We start from the raw sequence: 25,086 nt of genomic DNA, 5'->3' as shown, positions 1-25,086 counted from the left end.
TTTAGACTAATGAAATGCATTATAGATATTAAAATATTTTTCAATAGCTGTAATGTGCAGTATAAAATTTAAAACAACCATAGCTTACACGGACAGAATGGTTTGAAAAATTCTATTTGCTCCAAATGTACTCCTTATATTCCATTCCAAGCCATACTTAAACTACAACACAAAGGGATATTTTAAATACATTTTCTTCTAGCACGCTGTTTTGCATTTGCCTCCACTATTTTTTATTCCTCTTTAAGTTATTATATAAGGCAACATGTCTCATGCTGTGCTTGCAACATGTGCTACTACAGTTGTTCTTACCCATCCTGCTTACAGTCTTTTCCCTTTATAATCAAACTAAACGCTGATTAAAGAAGAAGAAGAAGACAACGAAGAAATAAATAAACCTTCACCTCTACCTATCATCATTCCATGATATTCTGTCCCTCTTAGAAGTAATTATTACCTCTGTAGTGCCTGAAAATATATGATATACACATATAAAATACAGAATTTTCTTAATGTACTAAAAGTTGACATAATGACACCACTGCATTGGATATAGTTTTGTATTTTACCTGTTTCATCATTTTGTTTTTGTGTTATCTGTGTTAATACATACAAAAAACTTATCTGAATTTATTTCCATCATCTTATTTTATGGTGTTTTGTTCGGGACATAGGTTTTTTCTGTCCCCTTTTCTCTTTTCATGCACCCTAATAACTTTATTGTGTTTTCTTTGTTCTCATCTATTGGATTAAAAGTCTATTTTTAGTCTTTCAATTAGGACTGTCTTTAGGCATCTGTATAGTATTTTCATTGTTCTTCTAGAATGAGTAACTCATCTTTCCGTCTCTAGAAATAAGTAGATTGTTCTAGAGGCCACAAAGAAGATATGAGACAAAGCTCACTCTGGTGATTACTTAAAGTTCACAAATAATTTAAAAAATTTGGGAGGGGGAGATACTTTAACTATAACATATAGAAGAAGAAATGGAATGGATGTGAACAGCCAGTAAGCTATTTTGATAAGGAACATGTATCCTAAATTATTTGACTCTGGTAGTCAACTCATCTTTTATCAATTATGTGCTATTTCAACTCTTGAGAGAGTTAAAAATTAATATACAAAATAAAAGTAATAAGAAACAAAATGAAAGAAAGAAACATGTATGCAAGATTCTTTTGCTTTCAAGACTATAGCGAGGGTGTGGACACTCAGGGACCCGTCTTTCACTGGCAGAGTATAAAAAGTGGATAGCAATGGAGGGCAGCAGTTTCCTCATCCACAGAAACTTTGATCCACATCTCCATCCATTTTGCCCATTTCTCTGCCCACTCTATCATACTTGCCATGTATAACATCTGCTAATAAGCTTCTTACCCCAAACAAGGCCGGCTGCCCATTTAATTACCTCTTCTACCTCAAAGCACATGTACTAATGAATACAATGGGGATATGGGGTGGGGGAAGATGAAGGCAAAGTTTCCATGGGAAAGCACAGAATGTGTGACAGATGAGCCTGCACACTTAGCAAAGGGAGACCCTTCACTGTACAGCAACGACCTAAGCCCAAGGGGCACCAGGAAGACACCACCAAAAATGTGGGGGTGGCTTAAAGCTTTCGCAGATGTGGTTAACTCCTGCATCTCTATATTAATCTCAAGCAATTGAAACCTATTCTCTTTTTGTGAATTTTATATTCTTTATTTTTGAGATTATAATTACCTAAGTCATCCCTCCCCATTTGTCCCTCCAAACCCATCTACTCTTTCTAACAAAGCGGAGTTGATTTTCTGTTAACTTCAAGCTAACCCCAAGTGAAACTGGCACCCTGTGGTTAAGGGTGCAAACATGGGTTATGTCCTCAGTACCTTTCCCTGGTCTTGTGCATTGAACACTAGTAGCAGAGCCAGAGTTGCCATAAAGGAGGTTGGTGATTGGCTCTGGTAGAAGAAAAAAGTACACATATTTATCTAGAGTTTTTCTCCATGAAAAAGACAGTTCACTATCTGATCTCACGGACACAAAATCCATAGCCTAAACCATGCCCACACAGAAGGAACTTCTTCCATCTGCCTTCAGAGCCTGACTCACTAATCAGATTAATGAAGACACAATAATCTTAATGGTTTGTAAAAGCCTCCAACATGGAATACACCAAAATCAACTGACAAATTACATAGGAAAAAAGAGAAGTTTTAGCTCAGAGTATCCAACAGAGAATTCCAAGTAATGTCCTCAGAGTGAGAAAAGGCATTGCCTCTGCTACAGAGATAGAGTATACTATGGAGACAAGCCAAAAGAAACAGAAAGGAGCTAGTGATGCTAACAAACATGATCATTCAAGTTGGGATGGGAGCTCGGGCAGCAGCCAGGAACTGCATAAGTATTCTAAATTTGAAGGACTTAGAGGTCCCACATGTATGGTTTCAGCAATCCTTCGCACAGCAGTAGCAGTGCATGTGGACTTGACATAGCTTATTGATGTCTAAGTTTTTCATAAATATATAAAGGGTCACAGCATAGAGCTGAGAGATCACCCTAAAGGATTTAAAAAAATGAGTTTAAAAGAGGAAAGAAAAAAACAAAGTATCAATCCACGAAGCCTACAATCTTCCCAAAATAATTCCAGAGAGAATAAAATAGGGAGAATGCATTTACACACACACACACACACACACACACACACACACACACACACACACATGCATGCACACACAGATCTGGATAAATGTCTTGGTGAGCCTTCTCTACCTCCAGTTCCAGGGGACCTGATGCCCTCTTCTGTCCTCCCCAGGCACCAAGTATACATAGGATGCCTGGGCATACATGCAGAAAAAATACTCATGTACATAAAATAAAATAATTATTAATTCAGGAAATGCTCATAGAGCCAGAGAGCACAGGTATCTAGACTTGAATGGTTCGCCAAGTGCTACATAGTGAATGAATAAAGATTTAAACTACATTAAGCCCTGCTTTCCAAGTACTTGGGAGAATAAAAAAAATAAAAGCACCCAGAAGAGAAAATAATAGATTATCATTCAAAATACGGGGAATCTGAAGAGGGACTACTTCTTGGCAGTTGTCTAGCCACAACAGAACCTTGTATGGACGGTTCTGGAAAAAAAATGTTTTATGGCCCAGAATCACATATGGGTGCGGAGGAACCAATCCATCAGTAGGCAGGGGTGACCCTAAAGAAATGAACAATAGCCACTGAAATGAACTGTTCATTTCATACTCATGCTTTCTGGGGGAATCTCTTACAAAGATGATTTAGCAAATAAGCAGAGAACCAAGCAAGGGGATACATGGGATACAGGACTGAGAGCCCCATGTTGGAGAGTGGTCGGCCAGCACTTGGTGATCAATGTGGTTAGGTGTAAGAGCAGGCACACATAGTGTGACAGGAGGCAAAGAGTGTCTGGATTGTCTGATCTGATAACATACTAGGAAAAGCAAGTGCCACTTAGGACAAGAAGTACCATTGCTACCAGGAAAATTTATACAAATTTAAATTTTAAAATTTAAATTTGTTCTTAATTTTTTTGTTTTACATTTTTATTTTTTACAATTTTTATTAAATATTTTCCATAAAAAATATATATAATAAACTACCTACAGCAAGAAGAACCTTGAAACAATCAGGAATTATATAAATTTTACATTCATAGTGTTTTGGCTATTTGTATTTGGCAGCCTTGAAGAAAACATCTTTCCTATCTTAGTGAGTCTAAAATTCTTAATGTAAATTAATATCTATCATATCTCATCATTATCAACTTAAAACATCCATCTAGACCTAAAAACATCTTAACCCCTAAACAGCTAAGCTTAATTGTAAGACTAAACTATGGGGTCTTCAACCCCATCTGCAACTTGAGAAGGAATAAAAGTAATTACCTGATTATACAGGGAGTGCAGGTTGGCAGCTTACCAAATGAGAAGATGACAGAGACAGTTTGCTCTCTGAACAGTCACTGAAAACTCTCTATAACATTGGAGCATCATCTTCAACCTTCTGGCCCAATATATCTGACAGACATATTTGTGAGGCAGGAACTACTGAGGGCTTGCTTACCCTGTCTTGGCAGAGTTTGGCCATCAACTCTGCTTACATCCAAGCTTATCCATTTTTAGGAAGAATTCTGTCTATGGCAGAAACCAGGACATTTTGCCCAGTGGCTGGTTTGCCACATTTGAAGCCATCTCCACAAGGAGGTTCTTTGATGCTCATCATCTTTTTTGAGGTAGGCTGAGTGTTGCCAGAAGGTAACCTGTCTCATTGTAAATGAATATTTAAAATAATAAAATTTCTTTAAAACTGAGCAAGATTGAAAACTACCTAGCATACCTTTCAAGTCTCACTATCATTGTTTACAGTTTCCATAAGCTAGGGTTTGTCAGTCAAGTCAATACTAACTTAATAGCAATTTTATCATGTGACGTAGGAAGCGTATATGATACTAGCTCTTGATTGCATGGTATTGCAGTATTAGTAAAATGCAAAAAATATTATCGACATAAATAGGAGCTAAAGTGAAGTTACGTCCTCTGGGAAGAATAACTGGGGAAGAAGCTGGGAAGATGAGGCAGAGGGGGATGTTTTCAATAGAAGCCTTTCTTATTTGCTGCTTAAACTGTGTCCACAAGATTCAGTTCTCTGTGAATAAATACTATCCCTTAAATGTTCTCCATTTTTAAGCTACATATTAAGTTTGAAGAACCCTGGGAAAGCTAATGCTATAGCTGTTACCAGCAAATACAGTAGGATTTATTTATTTATAAGTGGGAAAATGTCCCCCAAAAAAGAGCTAGTCCACCATAGGCATCAGCCACAGAGTACTGGAAGCCAAAGAAAATGAGTAAAAGTCAAGTGAGAAGGGACAGGGAACAGGATCCTCTTATATGTGAATCTCCTGTTGGAAAACTGGAGTTAGATATGACTGAGGGGCCTTCAAACGCCTTTGAAAAAGTGGGGTAGTGAAGCAAATATTCCTTGTACCCTAAGCACAAAATAGTCTCTAAGAAAGCCAACAGCGCTTAACATTTATTTTATATGTTGTTTTATCATGTGTCTGCTTGCTTTGTAGTAGATAATTGTGTAATGAGTATCACGCTTGAAATTTCAACTGTGCCTGCAAGCGAAGATGCCTGGCCTTGAGCTAATAAGTTGGAGAGGAAGAAGTGAATTCCTGAAGGCACCATAAAGTACTGGTGGCTGTGACATAATAACAGATATTTTGTCTCTCCCTGATTGCTAATGAAGTGTACCAAGAATCTCTATAATTTCCTGAGTAATAGGGGTGCTGGGAACATGTTTTCTTCCAGTTAGCTAACTCTCAGTTGGCTCCTGTACATCTTGCAGGTTGAGGAGCAAGCACCAGAAAAAAATCAAACTATGACCAGAAGCATCAAAGGTTCAGTCCCAACCACATCCTCTAGGAGAGGATGGCTGGATGGATGGGTAGTCAACTGTTAGTATGTTCTAGGCTCCATAAAAACTCTTAAACTAAAGCAGGTGGGAAATTTTTAAATTAGTAAAAATACCCACATGCCAAGAAAGTAGCGCATTACCAAATTCTATGGGGTGAAAACTATTCAGAACCTTCTAGAGCTCATCCTAGCCCCTCATCATCTGATAGTCTATCTGCATGCACTCTTTACCATGAACTTATGGACATAAACTGACTTTCCCTGAGTACTTGAAGTTGCATGACAAGTCATTAAATATAAGCAGAAAGTCCCTGATTGGTAGCAGAGTGAGAAAGCACTCAGGGGAACCTGTAACAAGCTACTCTAGATGGCATTTGAAGGAGGTTAGGGAGGATGTGGAAACTGCATCAATTCCAGAAAGCCCATGCGATTTCTAAGAAATCCAATTGACGTCTAGAGACATAGAGAACTGGTTCATGCAAAACTCCTCAGCCTTCCCCTATACAAGGTTCTGCTGTCAACTGTGACCTAAGGGTACTTTACAAAGCAAACAGTACCTCCATTTGAGACTAATTAAAGCCCCCAGGATGGTTCTAACACAAGGAATTGAGCCTTGTGAACTGCCCTCAACTACAATTACTCCAGAGGGATTCTATTATTCCTACAAAACTGTCACTATCCTCATCCATGCTGTATCATGTTTTTCCATTGGATCTAACACTAGCTAATCCTACACCGTGGACCTGAGATTTTTCTTTTTCTTTTGCTATCACGTCAACCATAATGCATGACTGGCATTAGTTTTTTTTGTTTTTTGTTTTTTGTTTTTTTGTTTTTTTGCTTTATAGAAATCTTTTTTTTAATTAATTTATTCATATTACATCTCAGTTGTTAGCCCATCCCATGTATCCTCCCATTCCTCCCTTCCTCCCACTTCCCCCCTACTCCCCTCCCCTCCCCTATGTCTGTGTCTGAGGGGGACCTCCTCCCCCTGTATATGCTCATAGGGTATCAAGTCTCTCCTTGGTGTCCTATTATCTTTCCTCTGAGTGCCACCAGGCATCTCCATCCAAGGGACATGTTCAAATATGGGGCACCAGAGTTTGTGTGAAAGTTAGATCTCATTCTCCACTCAACAGTGGAGAATGTCCTGTCCATCGGCTAGTCTGGGTAGGGGTTCGAGGTTTACTGCCTATTTTTTCCTTGGCTGTTGCCATAGTTTGCGGAGGACCCCAGGGCCCAGACTCACCTGTAGTTTTCCAGGACCCGCTGAATCCTTCTATTTCCTCTTTCTCTCAGGTTTCTGACACCTAAAGTCTCAATAGGATGACCTCCCCTCTTACCCACTATCCTGGTAGGTACAGTTTTTCATGGGGACGTACACCTTGGACTAGTGTCTCGATATAAGGTGGCATTGGTCTTAGGCACTCCTGTATCACCAGCACCAAGGAGAGCTTGAGAACATAGTCAATATCATTGAATGGATAAATGAATTAACAATCTAATGTCCAGAATCTGGAAACAACCTAGATGTCCCTCAGTCAAAGAACGGATAAAGAAACTGTGGTACATTTACACTATAGAATACTACTCAGCCTATTAAAAACAAGGAAATCTTGAAATCTGCAGGCAAGTGGACAGAACTAGAAATGATCATCCCTAGTGAGTTAACACAGACCCAGAAAGACAGGCATGGTATATACTCACTTACAATTGGATACCAGCCCAACATGGGTGTCCTCTGAGAGTCTGCACTCAGCGGGGGATTGGGACAGATGCTGGGACTTGCTATTGGAACTCCAGGTGAGAGAGGAATGGGAGAAGAGGGAGATAGAAGGACTCAGTGTATCCTGGACCTCTACAAGAAGACCATCAAGGCTGGCAGATCTGGATCTGGGTGGGGGGGGGCTGCACAAACTCCTGTACCAACCAAGGACAATGCATGAAGTAAACCTAGACCCCTTATTTAGATCTAGCCAATGGACAGCACATCTTCCACAGTTGTGTGAGGAGCAGGAAGTGACTCTGACATGAACTTTGGTGCCCCCTATTTGACCACTTCCCCTTGATGGAGAGGCCTAGTGACACTCAGAGGAAGGGGAAGCAGGCTATCCGATGAGACCTGATAGGCTGTGATCATATGGTGAGGGAGGAGGTCTCCTTCTGTCAAAGATCTAGGGGAGGGGAATAGGGCAAAAGAGGGAGGGAGGGGGGAACCAGAAGATATAAGTGAAGGGGTAACAATTGGGATATAATCTGAATGATAAAATTTAAGAAATAATTTTTTAAAGAATCTAATGTCAGAAAAGTCATTTCATGAGGCACTCATAGCAATTTTTCCCAATGAAAATATTAGTATTTTAACCTTGTTATATAAAAATGTAGACGATAAAAAACTACACATAGAATTTTCAGTTAAAGTTAATTTTTGAGTCACAGCTTTGCTGCATAGTGACTCTGCTATCAGTTGCAAAGTTTTCCCAAGCATCTGCACCCTTGTTAGTTTTCAGTGAGGAAATAAATGGCCATGGATACCAAATACCATCAATATAAGGGCAATTCACCAGCTTAGATAACTTGAGTCCCCATACACTGCAGGTCCATTTGAGTACAATTTAAAGACTCATGGCTTCCTTTTCCGATAACGCACTGCAAACCTACATAGAAGTTCACTGCATCTCAGACATACAGCCTAAAATAATTATCAACCAGATGTCTTGCTTTAGATACAAAAAAATAGAACCAACACATGAAACATTTACCTCTTTCTCAAAAATCAAAGTTTGTATTATCTTTTCACACCTGGTGGCTGGGAAATTTAATTCTCTGGGTGAAATATTTGCTAGGAAGTCAAATTCTAAAATATACTAGTCTTGTCATTTCAGACTATCACATGCAATGATGGAACAACGTAGACCATATTCAAACTTTTCTTGTTATAGTGGAATATATGTGATATGAATGCAGCCAAATGTCGATGATGATACCATTCACAAAAACCTTGACTTCACATTCAAAGTGCGGCCAACCTTACAGAGTAAAACATCAAATACTGAGGTACAAATTTGGCGAAGGTGCCCTTTTACAGCTCTCATAGTAAAACTCCTTTGTTCTACTGTGAGAAACGTTCAGAAGCTTGGGACTAGATGGAGGACCATAAATTACACAGCTGGGCTCTGATGCCAGGTGTTTCTTCATGGAATTTGCTATAAATAAAAATCTAGAAAATGAAATTTTCTCTATATAAAAGACTACAAATAAATTTGTGTTGCTGTTCACTTGATAAAATTTTGTTGAGACTGCATTAGAAGAACACTTCACATTAATGCACAAATTCATGGACTGACTTTGCAAAGAACAATATAGCAATGTTTTTGCTGACTATACACAAAAGTGAGAACTGTGATAGGAAATAAAGAACAGACATTCTAGTAATATGAATATTAGTGCAACATTGACTCAAGGTGCCTTATTATTAATTCTTGTTACCAAAGCTGCCAGGGAAGCCATTACTTAATTTACTGCTAGTATAAATACTATTCTGTACATATTTCTCTCCACTCTCTAGACCCTATATAACTCAAAAGTCATTCAAGTTCTAAATTATCACCAGGAGTGATTAGATTCCCCAAGGATCCATCTGAGCTGACTGTTCTATATGAATGAGTGAAGGATTCTTGCTCAGTACGCATGCCACTAAACTGGCTCTTTTGCAAGTTAAATGACACAATGGAGAAGCATTGTGTGCAAGGCATAGAGCGATTTGTCACCCACGATACAAGAGCTCCATCAATTCAATGGCATCAAATAAACAAACCAACAAAACCAAGAGGCTACAGAGACCTAAAAATATACACACTTTGAGACTTGATTCAAACATAGCATGTTTAAGGACTTACTGCCCACTCTGTCAGATAGAGTAATGGTACATGTCAAGTTAAATGTTGCTATGATTTCACAATATATATGTATGAGGAGGGTTTTTAAATATTCTAGAAGAAAATAATAATAATGCATGTATATTGGAAAGGAGCGAGGATATTAAAAACTGTATAATATTGATAACGGTAGAAGTTGGTGTTTCTTATAAGATTTTTTTACTTTTATGTATCTTCTAAAATTTATACCAAAAAAGAAAAATGAGTATTTATTAAGGTCATGTTTGGCCTTCAGAAGTTTGCCAAAGAAAAGTGATGCAACATAAATTTGTGATAGTTTCCTAGTCTCAAAATTAGGTTATGTTATGCTTCTATAGGAACTTGCAGGCAAGAGTACAAGTCACTGATACCCTATGAGCATATACAGGGGGAGGAGGTCCCCCTCAGTCACAGTCATAGGGGAGGGGAGTAAGGGGAAAAAGGGAGGGAGGGAGGAATGGGAGGATACAAGGAATGGGATAACCATTGAGATGTAATATGAATAAATTAATAAAATAAAATAAAATTTAAAAGAAGAGTACAAGTCACAAGAAGATACCCTGCTCCTGTCACACCAAAGTGTCTTTAGGTGAAAGATGTGGTGGGCACTTGTGAGGTGTCATTCATTTGATCTTTCCTGTTTCTAGAAGCTTATTGAGAGGCCATTTTAACAGTCTGACTTTGAACACTTTTCATGCCTCTATCTAAGTCAGGAGTGTTTGCTTATAACCATATGTGATCAGACAAGGTTTTTAATGGAGCCCTTGAAGCCAGCAGGTGGCATCAAGGAGTATTCCAAAGACTTGTTAATGCTCCAGTGAAGATCACAATACAACTGTAAATGTAGGTAAGATATGCATGTGAGTATGGGAAGCCACTTGACACAGGGACTCTACCTTGGAGTTCTAGAAACACTACGCTTTGTAATATACACATTAACTCTGTACTGGGGAAAGCAACTTCTAAGCTATAACAAAGCCGGTTAGCAGAACACAGTGTGTAATATACAGCCACGATATTGAACGGTTAGTATAAATAGAATTTCAAATATTAGTAAAATCTCACTTTCCTTTGGTCATGTTGGTGACCTGTGATACATGTGAACTCCAGTACACACGTATAGCCAGTGAATCTAGATAGACTCAAAGGAAAATTAATATTTATAGATTCCCTCATCTACAGAGAGAAAAACGTAGCCTATTCTTACTCACAAATTTTTGAAATTGCTACTAAACAGAAACATTGAAGATTCAGAGGCAGGTTTATGGTTTCCATTTTACAGTGAATACAGTAAGATCTCAAGATGCCTGGGGGAATCAATTTCAAATTGAAAATGTGAACTGACAAATATAATAAATAATGTTATTTTCTAAATTATTTGTAAGAATGTTTTGAATTTATCAAACTTAGTTCCTAGAATGCTTAATCCAAATTTTCTTATATCTAGCAATATATAATTTTTAAATTTCAATTCTGACTAAACTCTTTGGCTCCACTGTCCTCTAAAGCTAGCCATAGCCCTGACCTCTCTAGGGCATCTGAATATAAATATAGGTTTATGGTGTTTTTTTTTTCCTAGTCATTTTATCATCTTTTGTCTTTAAAAATCACACAATGTGCTGAGTCCTAAGATCAGAAAGCTGCTTTCAAAGATGGGCTTAGGGAAATGGAGAGATGTTTCAGCAGTTAAGAATATGCACTGCTGAATGGTCAGCCCTGAAACATATATACAGGTAGCATTATAGCGGCTGAATGGGTGATATTTAAGAACATACATTATGGACATATATGTATGCAATAACAATTAGTAAAAAAAAAAAAAGAAACGAGAGGTTGGGAATTTAAAGGAGAGTAGGAAGGGGTATATGGGAGGGTTTAAAGGGAGAAGTGTTGTAATCAACTTATATGAGAGAGAGAGAGAGAGAGAGAGAGAGAGAGAGAGAGAGAGAGAGAGAGCAATGCCTTTGCAGAAGATGTAAGTTCAATTCCCAGCATACGTCAGGGAGCTTACAACTATTTGTAACTTCAGCTCCAAAGGACCCAATTCCCTCTTCTGGGCTCCATGGGCACCTGCACTCAAGTGCATAAAGATACACATGCATAATAAGAATAAAGTAAATAATAAAACAGTTCTGTGCTTGGTACTTCATTCCTAGAATCTCAGGAATTGGGAGGTTGAGACAGGAGAATTTGAGTATAAGAGCAGTCTAAATTGCATATATCACAAGGTCCTGCCTCAAAACAAAATATAAAATGAAATATGCATTTTTAGAACTTAAAGTCTCATAAAATTGAATAAAATATAATAGTAAATCCCAACTTAATTCTAGTATGTGGATTTCTTGATCTCAGTTCTAAAACATGGCCAATAAAAGCCCTGATGGCCTTAGCATCCTTCAGATTGCTGAGCCTATAAAACTAAGAACTGAATTGGGGAGAACTGGCTCAGAGTTAGGAGTGCTTGCTGTTCTTCCAGAGGACCTGAATTTTGATTCCAGAACATATCAGACACATCACAGCTACCACTACCACTGCAGCTCCAGCTCCAGGGCACCTGATGGCCTTTTCTGGCTTTTATGGATACTGTCACTCATGTACACACACAGATGTTCATGCCTGTTCCTAACTGTTTAAAAAGAAAGACATTTGCCTTTGAAAATAAAGCTAAGGATCCATCTTTAAGTTCTCTTGGTATTTCATGCCTTTACTTCTAATGCATTTTTAAAAATCATTTTTTATTTGTCTCAAATGTCTGCAGAATTCAACTTCTTCTCCTGCTACCCAGCTACACTGGCCCAAATTCCACCACCTTTCCCCCTGACTTGTGAGAGCTTCCTTTACTAGCTTCTATCCTGCCCCCTGCTGCAATAACAAGACCAGGACCGATCATTTTGGCCAATGTGCTACAATTTAAAAAAAAAAAAAGTCATGTTCAGTAAAAACAATGGGGTTCCATTTCTCACAGTTTAAAGATCTGGAAAATATTCAGATCTGACTTCTAGAAAGATCTTTAATAGTGACATGTAGACAAGTTCACTCTCCTGGATCCTCCCATTGCTGGTGCAAGCTCATTAACCTCATCACGAGTGCTCCAATTTCATGGCCTCATGAGGCACCCTCACACTGGAGGCAGGGGTTTCAGTATCTGAACATGGCTGAAAGGGATGAAAATCTTCAAGCCACAGAAATGATCCTTTAATATACAACCTTTTAAATACATGCATTCTGGGAGGAAAAGAAAGCTCTTTCATTCTATACCTAGGACCCCTGTGGCTTCATCACTAATGTCTCTAGAGCTGTCATATCTGCTCGAGATTTATTGTCCCTCTTGAAGTCCACCAAACAAATGATCTGCCTCCACGTTGGGGCTTGCACTAGCCATCCCTCATCCTTGTTAAGTCTTCAGTTTCAAGGCCATCTCATTCTTTAGTTTGCTGAAGCCATTTTTCCAGTATCCCTAACCATCCTGTTTAAAATCATCCACACAGCCAACCATCCTTCCGTTGTTATTTCTTCCATAGTCAAAAATTACATATTCATGTTAATCACATTTGCTTTATTGTGACAAAATATCTCCAACTGAAAATTATCTAAGAGAAGAATGTTTACTGTGGGTCCCACATTTCCAAAGGGTCTCAGCCCGTCTGGGGAGGAAGGTCATGGCGCACTCTGGGCACGGAACCCTGTGGCTGAGGTTCACACCGTCATGGCAGACTAGAGAGAAGAGTGAGTGGATGGAAGCAAGAGCTAGGCTGTAGCCTTCCAGGGCCTAAACCTGGTAACCTCCTTTCATGAAGAGGTCTCAACTCTTACAGGTTCTACAGCCTCCAAGCAGCAGCACGAGTTAGGAAAACGGTTCTCAAAACACGAGCTTTCCAGTCATTTCAGATTCAAAGTAGAGCATGGCCAACAGCCTACCTTCGCTTACATTTCTATTGTCTGTCTCGTTCATTTAAGATGTCAGTTTCATACAGGATAGACCTCTACTTTACACACTGATGTCCATATATTGGTAACCACGCCTAATACATAGGAGTACTCTGACTATTTGTTTGCGAAATCAATGAAATCTCTGAAGCCAGGTACCCTGCAAGATATCCTATTTCAGTTTCATTTTTATGACTTTATATTTGGCAGTCTGGTTTCATATTAGACTGAAATTTGGCATTATATATAAACACTTGATTTACTTACTCAATTTAAACAAATGTGTTTAGCTATTCAAAGTAACATAAGTGCAATAAAGTGTTTAGATACGTGACACCATATTTTATAATTGTATAAATCATAAGGCCTGAGATGCAGTGGGGAAATTTTAACTGTCGGGTAGTTTATGGTTAGTCTTCTCTGTGGTGGTGAGTGCAAGACAGAAACAATCGGCAGGCTTTAGTCAACAAGGAAAAGAGGATAAACTTTGAAAAACATAACAGAAATATAATGAACTTTTCTAAAACACAGTATGTTTTTCCTTTTGAATGACAACTCAGTTTCTTTAGAATAATTTCTCCGTCCTTAAGTAATGGGAACATGGCTTCGAATTATGGTTTTCATTTGGGGATCTTTTTTTCGGCTAGCCTCACTGATAATTTTCCCTCTTCAAGAACTGTGCCACCTTGAACTAGGACAAAACTTAAGAGCCGGTGCCAAAGGAGGGACTGCTCAGAGTGACTCGATTCAAAAATACCTCTGATAAATAGACAGGTGGCCAGCACTAAGGGGAAAATCACTTTCAGGAGCCCAGAGAGGAACGTGCGATGAAAACCATGGAGCAAGACAAGGTGGGAAGCCAACATGTCAGAAGGAAATGCTTTAGAGTTAAGGACAAGCTGTATAATACAAGATGATGCTATTTGCCATAAACGATACAAGCATATTTGTCCCGTGAAAAGGAACGTGAGATAGTTCTACTCCCCTGGTCTCCCTTGTACGTCCGTCACAAGGGTGTGAGGCACATGGACAAGTGAACGGCCCTGTGCAGCTGTTAGCCAAGAAAGATGTCTTGATAGCAACTTCCCAGTGAGAAGGAGGAAGGGTGAGCAGGAAAATCAGAGGCTTTCAATGCAGAGAAATGAGAAAGAAGCTATAAATACGATTCCCTTTAGGCTTTTTTAAGACATGCAAGTTGTGAAGTCCCATTTGGGATGTTAGATAATAAAGACTCAGTGTTATCCTCCTGAACTGTGCTGACTTGAATATTTAAAAGCATATTTACTATTCCTGTGAAACGTACGGTTTAACTATGAAGAAAAGAGATGTCTCCACGAAGAAGGGAGGCCTGCTGATTACCTGCTTTTCTGCCACCTTTTGCATGCACTATTGAAGATTCCTCTCCTTTGGATTATTTCCAGTCTCACTAACAGGAAACCTGTAGACTCCGCAAAGCGTGTGTAATTGTAGCATTACATACAGTGTTCCTTCTAGAGCCCCAATCCCTCATATCACTCTGGAATAAACTCTCCTGGGGACCTGGTGGTAGACCCAGAGCAAGGGTAAGCAAACCAGGTGCAATGTGTGGCTTTGTGCAGTGAGCTGTGATGTTTTCACTCACTTCCCTCAACAGACCTAGGAAGGAGACTGACTTTTCAGAGGCGCTCAGTACACAGGCATGCTGTGAGATGCTTGTCACAGCCTGAAGATGGCAAAGAGGAGTAAGAAGAAACTAGGTTCAAAAGAGACAGTAACAGAGTGAATATGACTGCAATGTACCATGTACAAGTATGAAAATGTTAGCATTGAACTATGTATAATTCGTACATACTACCAGAAAAACATAATGGAAAAACTCCAGCAAATTCTATAACACAAAAAGATGACCATTGCATAATAAGCTGATAGCACATCTGTTGTGTTTGCTGACTAACTATATTGTGAATCTAAAACGTGTCAAGCACTGTTGTGTTAAAATAACTGATAGACGAAGCGTGATCTCTTGGAAGTCACATCTCAATATTAGAAGCATTAAGAAAACACTTATTATTGTTAATTATTCCATTTAGTGAGTTTCTTAAATATACTTGTCCATCAGAAAATACCATCTTGGTGGTCACATCCATAAAGAAAATTTACTTTTTCCATATGGCAGTAGATGGTCTTATATCCACATACATATAGGCAGCATTAAGAGGATTCAAGAGGATTCAATGGGATTACAGAGAGAGGGTGGTGGTGGTGGGGGAGAGAGAGAGAGAGAGAGAGAGAGAGAGAGAGAGAGAGAGAGAGAGAAGAGAGAGAGAGAGAAAGTGAGCATATGAAATTAATCAAAAAGGGTCCAAAGTATTAAGGGAAGAATTAGAGGGCAGATTTGATAAAAATACAATAAATATATGCATGTATGAAATTCTAAGTGAAAAAGAAAAACACAACCTCTTCCAGCCCTTGGATCAGAATCTTGGGGAATAGGAAAGGAAATGGTTTTTTTTTGTTTTTTTTTTGTTTTTTTTTTGTTGTTGTTGTTTTTTGAGACAGGGTTTCTCTGTGTAGCCTTGGCTGTCCTGGACTCACTTTGTAGACCAGGCTGGTCTCGAACTCACAGCGATCCGCCTGCCTTTGCCTCCTGAGTGCTGGGATTAAAGGCGTGCGCCACCACGCCCGGCGAAAGGAAATGTTTTTAATAAGCTGTCTCAGTGTATCAGGTATAGTCGCAACACATGCAAGTTCAAGGTAACCACTACACCATCAATTGCATGGTACCCAAAGAATTGGCCACTTTGACTATCATAATTAGCATTTGCCAAACTATTCAGCCCTGGATATTATCAACCTGGCCCCGATTGAGATGCAGCAAATTTACCTAATATGAACAAAACAAATACTTCAAAGAATAATGTGTATTCATAGAAAATGGCAAACTCCTTAGGCCAGGTGTTAGGCTTTGCTTTGGCAGAGAGGAGTGTCAAGCTTTACTTATTAGACATAGTCCATAGAACTAAAACATCAACTTTCAATTGCAAGGAGAGATGTTGAAGATACAGGAGCTTCCCCCACCGATTATGATATGAACATGCTCACTGGAGTAGCTCCTTGTGAGTTTCGGACAGATAATGCAGTCAATACTCAATAGTAAAAAGCAACATCAGCACATAGAACAAGACAATATTTGTTCAGTTTGTATGAAACACATGGAGCTGAGCACTTAAAGATATCAAGATGACAAAGGGCTGAGGCTGTAGCTCAGGGCTTCGTGTCAATCTGCAGTACCACAGTCCTGGACAAAAATGTAACTTAATACTCAGAATATGCCTAGGAAGCAATTTTACCATGGTGTCCATTTTGCAGGACAAAAACCAGAAGCATGGAGAAGGTATGTGAGCTGCTCCACGTGACACAGCTGGACAGTTTATCAAGGACCACTGTTCCTAGGAGACTAGCAGCTGCTTCCTCCTTACTTCCCAGAGCACTTCTCTAAGACAAAGGACACACACGCACCGGGCCCCACTCTAGAGGACCAGAGTGCGCTCTGTACAGCTTCTCCACTCTGTACAGCTTCTCCACTCTGTACAGCTTCTCCACTCTGTACAGCTTCTCCACCTTCATCTGTCTAATTTTCGCCAGACTCACTGAGCACAGCAATGTCACTGAGAAGGAACCAGTGATTGGTGAAGCAGCACAAGACAGACTTGGTTCTGCTTGTCAGCTCTAGAGCTGCCTTGCTATATTCTGGAGCCTTGGGCAAGCAGCCCATTTAAGTGCAGGTCCTTCACCTTTGAAATGTAGATTACAGTGGGACTTGCACACCACTGTTGTCAAAAGATAAAACAGTATGATCCATTCATTTAAAGGACTTAGAAAGTGCTCAATAAATATTAGTATAATAAATAGAAGCAATATCAATAAAATATGAACCAAATGATCTTTGGGTTCTAATACTAGCACTAAAAATGGTTTATTTCTCTTCTGGTTAAAAAAAAAAAATCTCACAGCAATCAAAACAAGCCCAGTCATAAATGATTAAACCAATTATATCTTTTGTGAGAAAATCAGAAAGGCCATTAGACCTATTAATTTGCGTGTCATTAGTCATTCCCTCTTTTGTAAAGCCGATGTAGTCCAGCATCCTGAGACACCTTGCATAATGTGATCGCTGTGACTCCAAGAGGTCAAACAGGCACGCTCTTAAAGCAGCTTTGTGGAAAGCTCAATAATTCATTTTATAAATTTCAGCTCAAAGCCTACATTGAGGTGAAGAAAAATTGACATTCGATCTGTGAACTTAATGTCGAGCTCTAGAAAAACTCTGGGATGCACGTTTGGTGATTAAGCAGACGCAGACAGTGCAGACGTTGCCAAATTGTAAAACAAGACTTGGAAACCACGGAAAATGTTGCTAGTTATTGATTACGTTGACCATTCACTTCCTATTGAGCCACCCAAAAGAATCATTCATTTTCCAGCAGAGCCTGCTCATTTGCAAGATAAAAGAGAGCCAGCTCTGCACATGCCCACAGTGTTCCTCACCACTGGGGGCAGCTTTACATAAGACTGCATTCACTGAAACCGAAGCAACAGTCCGAGCAGCTTTCAGAATGACAGTCTGCAGGAGTGAGCTGAGCGTGTGAGCGGAACCCGGCTCTCCTGCCTTCTGGGCTCCAAGGCAGCTCCGAGGCTGAACTAGGTGCTCGCCAATACGGGACTGTCGGGCTATGGAATACAGATGTGTCAGCACAGGTAGCCCCACGTTGTCTAGAGGAATACATCATGGTTTTTGAGAAGAAATTGTAGAAGCCAGGTTTTTTTTAAACACACACACGCATACACACGCACACACACACTCACACACACTGTAAAGATGCAAAAACGTAATATCCATGAAGATCCTATTACCTAGGAAGACTCGGATGTTCTGCTGCTGCGAATGCGGTGTTGGGATTTATTTGTTCTTGGAGGGTTCTGCATGGCTGGTAAAGAATAATGTTCCAAAATCGGTCCATCTCCCAAGGGGTCCAATTTTTCTTCCTGGGTGTCAGCGAGCCCTGACTCACTACACTGCAGCTGACAGGGGCTGTCATGCAGGCGGCCCCTAAGCCAAAGCAAAAGACCTAAGGACGACCTTTGAACAATACAAAGGATGGGTATGTTTTGTCATTTTTCTTCTTTCCTTCTAAAAAAAAGAAAAAAAAGAAAAATCCTCTAAGTCTATGTAATAATTCTGCTTTAATTGCTTTAAATGTTCTATTTCTCTAGTCTAAGACTATAAGATTATCAGTGGGCACATTCCTTGTTTAACTATTAGAAATGTGTATAATCCTTACATTAGAAAATGATATTTGGTGCTAAATGGTATCTAAATGTTTACATCTCTGAATATGGAAATAGGTGCCTAGTTTTTGCTTGATTTTTAAAAATGCATTCTTTTTGGGGGGATAACTTTTCTAAGTTGTTTTTATTTCCAGGTTTCAATGTAATTAGGCTACTGCGCGGATCAGCTGTAGCAGTGGTTCTAGCCCCCACTGTCTTACTGACAATGCTTTCTTCTGCTGAACGAGGATGCCCTAAGGGTTGTAGGTGCGAAGGCAAAATGGTATACTGTGAGTCTCAGAAACTGCAGGAGATACCCTCAAGTATATCTGCCGGTTGCTTGGGTTTATCCCTTCGCTACAACAGCCTCCAAAAACTTAAGTATAATCAATTTAAAGGGCTCAATCAGCTCACCTGGCTATACCTTGACCACAACCACATCAGCAATATTGACGAGAATGCTTTCAATGGGATACGTAGACTCAAAGAGTTGATTCTGAGTTCCAACAGAATCTCCTATTTCCTTAACAACACCTTCAGACCTGTGACCAATTTACGGAACTTGGATCTGTCCTATAATCAGCTCCATTCTCTGGGATCTGAACAGTTCCGGGGCTTGAGGAAGCTGCTCAGTTTACACCTCCGCTCCAACTCACTGAGAACCATCCCTGTGCGGATCTTCCAAGACTGTCGCAACCTGGAACTTCTGGACCTAGGATACAACAGGATCCGAAGTTTAGCCAGAAATGTCTTTGCTGGCATGATCAGACTCAAAGAACTTCACTTGGAGCACAATCAATTTTCCAAGCTCAACCTGGCCCTTTTCCCAAGGTTGGTGAGCCTTCAGAACTTGTACATGCAGTGGAATAAAATCAGCGTCATAGGACAAACCATGTCCTGGACTTGGAGCTCCTTACAAAGGCTTGACCTGTCGGGTAATGAGATCGAAGCCTTCAGTGGACCCAGTGTCTTCCAGTGCGTCCCCAATCTGCAACGCCTCAACCTGGATTCCAACAAGCTCACATTTATTGGTCAAGAGATTCTGGATTCTTGGATCTCTCTCAATGACATCAGTCTTGCCGGGAATATATGGGAATGCAGCAGGAACATCTGCTCCCTGGTAAACTGGCTGAAAAGTTTTAAAGGTCTGAGAGAGAATACAATTATCTGCGCCAGTCCCAAAGAGCTGCAGGGGGTAAACGTGATCGACGCAGTGAAGAACTACAGCATTTGTGGTAAAAGCACCACCACCGAGAGGTTTGACCTGGCCAGGGCGCTCCCGAAGCCCACGTTTAAGCCCAAGCTCCCCAGGCCGAAGCATGAGAGCAAGCCTCCACTGCCCCCCACGGTGGGAGCTACCGAGCCGAGCCCAGAGACAGATGTGGACACGGAGCACATCTCCTTCCATAAGATCATCGCGGGCAGCGTGGCTCTTTTCCTGTCTGTGCTGGTCATCCTCTTGGTGATGTACGTGTCCTGGAAGCGGTACCCTGCCAGCATGAAACAGCTGCAGCAGCGCTCCCTCATGCGAAGGCACCGGAAGAAGAAACGGCAATCGCTCAAGCAAATGACTCCAGGCACCCAGGAATTTTATGTAGATTATAAACCCACCAACACCGAGACCAGCGAGATGCTGCTGAACGGAACGGGACCCTGCACCTATAGCAAATCAGGCTCCAGGGAATGTGAGGTATGAACCATTGCGATTTAAATAAAAAAACAGAAAGAAAGAAAGAAAAAAGAAACAGAGAGCGCGCGCGCGCTCAAAAGCTAGGAATAAGTGGTGCTTTCTTGAACTCTGCTGACTCTCAGGGGAACACGGTGCCCCTCCCCTCCCCCTCCCTCTCACTGAGCTGGCAAAGGGCCTTCCCTGTCCCTTAGAGTGTGTGCATAATACTGGTCATTTTCCTCTCATAAATAATCAAGCCATTGACATTTAAATACCACAATCAATGTGAAGCAGGGGCTCTGGTTTAACACCATGCCTATTGTATAAGACCCTTTATGGGTTTCATTAACATCACATTTGTTTCCAGGTAAAACTTCTTTCCTGTGTGATCCCCACACTTGCTCTTCTTCTCCATCTTAGAGGGTCAAATCTTCAGCTTTAGGTGGTTTGCAGTTTAGCAAATCCAGTGGGGGAGGGAGGAAGGAGGATGCCAGGACCTTGGAGGGTTAAATGAATCTGAGGAGATGACTTGATTATGGCACACTGTAGAGGCTGGGAATGAGAGACAATGCCTGCCTTTCAAACAAAATCCCAGAGAACTCTCCACAGAGGGTGGTGGGTTAGAGCAGGTCCCTGAGCAGTTTCCAGGGAGTCTAAGCAAGCACAGGAACAATTGTCAAAGGGTTAAAATATCAAAAGCATATGGCTACAAAGTACAAGGAGGCAGTGAAAAGATGAAGTTTGAGGCTTGCAGGCTTATATCAGATCCCCGTCCCTGTAAAATCAAGCTCAAGGGTTCACTGTTAGTTTCCTTCAGCCTGTGTGTTCCCTAAACACGTTGATTCATTACACAACTGATTCATTAAACAAGCACATCCAAGGAGGCCGAGTGTCCCCTGGAAATGGGGGAGTCTTCAGAGATAAGCCCTGCTAACAGAAAGCACTATTTCACACACATGTAGCTGGGACCTCACCACGATGTGTCTCTCTGCAGCTTCATTGCTGAGACCCCAGTGCAGTTGATAGAATCCTGAGCTCAGTGGTGTTCTGTTCAAGATTTGTGAGTCTGTCCTGTGGTGTTCTGTGATGTGTTCTACACACACCGGATCCCTAATGGCTGACAATGCGTTCAGCCGTCTGACCATGCTTCCCCAACTGTGTCTTTAAAGAGGTTGTGTCTGGTAACACTTCCATACATCAAGCCTGGAGGGGGAAAGAAAAAAGACTGACACTGTGACAGTTAGCCTTTGCTTTGCTGTTGTTGATATCACTGTGTCCCTGTGTTCATCTGGATTGTAACTCATCCATCAGTACAATTCTGTACAGAACCTGCTTGGCAGCCTGCAAGCTGCATGCATGTTTTTATGTCATTGGTGAAAGTCTATTGACTACAGCACGGATATCACAGCCTCTGTACTTATGAGGTTTCGGAGAAATATATTTATTCTGTCCCCCACCTTGCTTTTATCCTATCAGATGAACAGTTTTAGTCTGGGAGCAGACCATAACGATCTCACATTAAGGATGGCTCACCTTATGACTGGCCAGGCCTCACATCTTTGACCACATCCCTATTCTTTCAAGACAGTTGCTGCAAGATAATACTAACAAAAGCAGAGAAAAAGTGAATGGCTGTTTCTCCCAAGCATTTTTATAGTGCATGGAGGTCTTTCCATAGGCTGAGCTTCAAAATGCAGGCAAGCCAACCTGAAGCATAATAGCAAGGGATCCAGATGACTAAAACCATGTTTTTATTAGCAATAAGGAAAATCGGGATTTCTCCGGGTGCTTTGATGAGACCAGGCACCAGCTCAGAAAAGTCTCACGAGTACAACACGTTTACCCATGACTAACCATTGAGTCTGCATTTATTGATGCCAAATGGCCACGGGCCTCAGTGGATTAATAATGCAGAAGCACCTTACAGTATGATGAGCTGGGTGACCAAACTTACTGAGATGTTTTCCACTGAAATTGTAATTTTACATTTTTCTATACTGTCAGTAAGTACATACCCTAATTTTTTCCCCTTTGGTCAGCCTCATTTTACCTGTACTATGAAGATGACTGTATTCATTAAATGCATTGTTAAAGTGGAAAAAGAGCCCATTTCTATTCTTTTCCTTGATCCTCTGCCTTATTTGCCATGGGAGACACGTACGTCTAGTCAAGGCAAACCAACAGATATATATTTATTTTTTTCAAATTATCAATGTTGTGATGCCACTGAGATATACAAAACACGTTTGCTGTGTGGAAAAGCCTTTCTAAGATTCAAACCCACTTGATGTGTAAAACTGGTGCAAGATTAAATGAATGAGCAACATTCTGAAGCGTGTTCACTCTTAACGCCTCGCTTTACTTATAGATATCTACTGACTGGTAGGAAACCAAACAAATATCTTAGAATGGCAAAACACATTTTGATCTGGGGAATGAAGTTGCAAGGAAAAAAAGTTTTAAGCCCATGTCTCTGCTTTGTCCAGGGCTCTTCTCCGGTTGTCAGCATGCCCTGGGGACCTATGGGACTCCTATGGTTAGAGCTGTCATATAAGAAAGCCAGGTGGCAAGTGCTGTCCTGATCAGGAGTCCTTGAGTCTGCCCTACGGCACTTCTAGACTGTGTGCCATGGATCTATATTTTTTTATAAGCATTTAAAATGTACTGCATATTGGAGAAGGATCCTTGCTATTCATTTTCTTCCTATTGCAAATTTACATTAGTGTTGAGTTTCCCTCTAAGGGGAGAATAGCTAATGCAGCAACCTGACCTGTTGAGCTGCTCCGTGGAAGCCCCATGGATGCAGGAGCCTCGGTACCCTTAATGATTTCTCAAAAAAGAGAGGAAATGTAGTTTATTCTTTTGAACTGAATGTTTGTGCTTTGTGTTTGTTTCTTATTTATTTATTAACCTCAGTACACACTGTGCCGTAGCAGCACGGAGGGAATGTTCTGAGCCAGAGACTTTTAAACAATGTTATGCAAGATATATTCATCTTAAATGACTTTGCACCTTCCAAGGATGTTGGCATGACATCTTTCCAAAGATTTTCAACCTTTTTTTTTTTTTTTTAAACTTGGTTTGGTGAGTCAACTACCTAAGCAGATGCTGGCAATGCTGATTTCTGTAGAGTAGCACTGACCTCTAGTGGCTGATTCGGGTAACTAAGTAACTAAAACTGTTCATACATTTTAGCTTTTTTTTTTTTTTTTTTTTTTTTGTCTTTTGTGAACTTATTGGTAGCATGGGCTTCTCTACTCTCTGCATCATACTTAACGTTAACTTTCCTGTGAGGCATAATTACTATCCATGTCATCAAAATTGTGGGTTTTTTAAAACTTATTTTCTGAGTAATAAGAGAAAGTAAAAGGCAGACATTGGTATTGAGGGCTAGAGATAAATGCCTCAAGACACAAAGCAAGCAGTAATGCAATAAAATATACAAGAAATGATTTAAACATCTCTATTCAACAATATTTGCCAAGATAGTCTGTAATATTTTCTTTAAAGGTATTACTATTTTTTGGTGGTCAGGGTTTTAAAATGTAGCGTAACAGACTGAGGGGACGCATGCCCACATTGCTATTTGAGAATCGGGATCAACTCTCCTTGGCCAGTAGCTATGTCAGAATGATCCACTGAGGGTGGTCTCCTCTTCAGCCTGAGAGCAGCTGATCATGTCAGTGACCTGTGCTTCGCCCCAGGGCTTTCTCCCTCCTTCCTCCTTTGCTGCTAGCTAAACAGTGGTGCTATTGGGCTCCCTGACAAGGGTGGTACAGTCTAAGAGGCAATGATTCATGTATAATGAAATTATGCTCTCCTTCTGGGGAAGGGCAATGCAGCGTCACATTCACAGCTTTGGCAAGGGATGTCAGGATGCTGTAGGTGCGCCGGGTGTCTCTTCTTTTGGCATTTACCATTATGAGAACACAAATTGCTGATTGAAAATGTGAGTTAGACTAGCATCAGATATGTTAGCCTGTCTGTCACGCTGTCCCATACACAACAAATGAGAAATGAAAATTTCAAAAGCCAAGTGGCTTCTTTTTTCTTTCTTTTCTTTTCTTCTTTCTTTCTTTCTTTTTTTTTCCCCAGGATTCTCTCCAGGATCTAGACCTGTAGCTAACCCCTGGCACCTCACTAACCTTGTACCCTGTTTGCCATATATATTAAAAATGAGGGGCATTTGAGACAAGCCATGTGCAGTAAGAATAGTATCAGCAAATTTGAATAACAAATATTGTAAGAATGCACAGGTATTAAATGATTTGTGGTAAATGGCTCTTAAAAGCTACTCAGACACTATCAGCCTATACACATAAGTAAAACTCACTATGTCCTAAGCCACAGTAACCAACTAAACTGGACCTAAATTTTACTTAGCCTCTGAGGTCATTGGTGATTTTGAATTATTGGGTAGACTAAATAAAAATATCACAAAAAGAGACAGAAATTTAATTGTATTTCATTTGAGGAAAAATATCACAGCTGTACATGGCACAATAGAAGCCCTAAAATTAAGGCCCACTGTTTCCTTTGACACTTGCCAAGTCAACTCAGGTACATTTCTCAGGATTTCATGATTTGAAGTCACCAACATATGCACTAGTTTGCACTAACAACTGTTCATGGTTGCTGGAGAAGTGATTGTGAAAGGTTTTTTGTTTTTGTTTGTGTTTTTTTTTACAAAATGATCCATCCCTGTTTTATTGATGGTTGATTGATTGATTGATTGATTGATTGATTTTGAAATATCATTTAGATACTCCAATGTGTCTGTTGCTGTTCTATGTTTGGTGCAGGTTTAAAACAAATTACTTTGTATCAGGGA

General features: G+C 40.2%; 2 protein-coding genes across 7 annotated transcripts in view; one reads left to right on the top strand and one right to left on the bottom strand.

Annotated features, from left to right (window-relative positions):
* The window catches only part of CTNNA3 (catenin alpha 3), a 1,390,227-nt gene that overhangs the window by 785,131 nt on the left and 580,010 nt on the right, over window positions 1-25,086 (bottom strand). The gene's annotated exons all lie outside the window — the stretch shown is intronic.
* LRRTM3 (leucine rich repeat transmembrane neuronal 3) overlaps window positions 17,808-25,086 on the top strand; it is a 161,952-nt gene continuing 154,673 nt past the window's right edge. Inside the window, exons 1-2 of the mRNA XM_084751965.1 lie at window positions 17,808-18,420; window positions 18,742-20,276. Coding sequence (XP_084608091.1) covers window positions 18,417-18,420; window positions 18,742-20,276 — 1,539 coding nt within the window. The 5' untranslated portion in view covers window positions 17,808-18,416. The remainder of the gene's footprint in view (window positions 18,421-18,741; window positions 20,277-25,086) is intronic.

The sequence above is a fragment of the Acomys minous genome, assembly GCF_964271855.1.
Source record: "Acomys minous genome assembly, chromosome: 13".
Taxonomy (NCBI): Eukaryota; Metazoa; Chordata; class Mammalia; order Rodentia; family Muridae; genus Acomys; species Acomys minous.
This window is presented reverse-complemented; position numbering and strand designations above follow the sequence as displayed.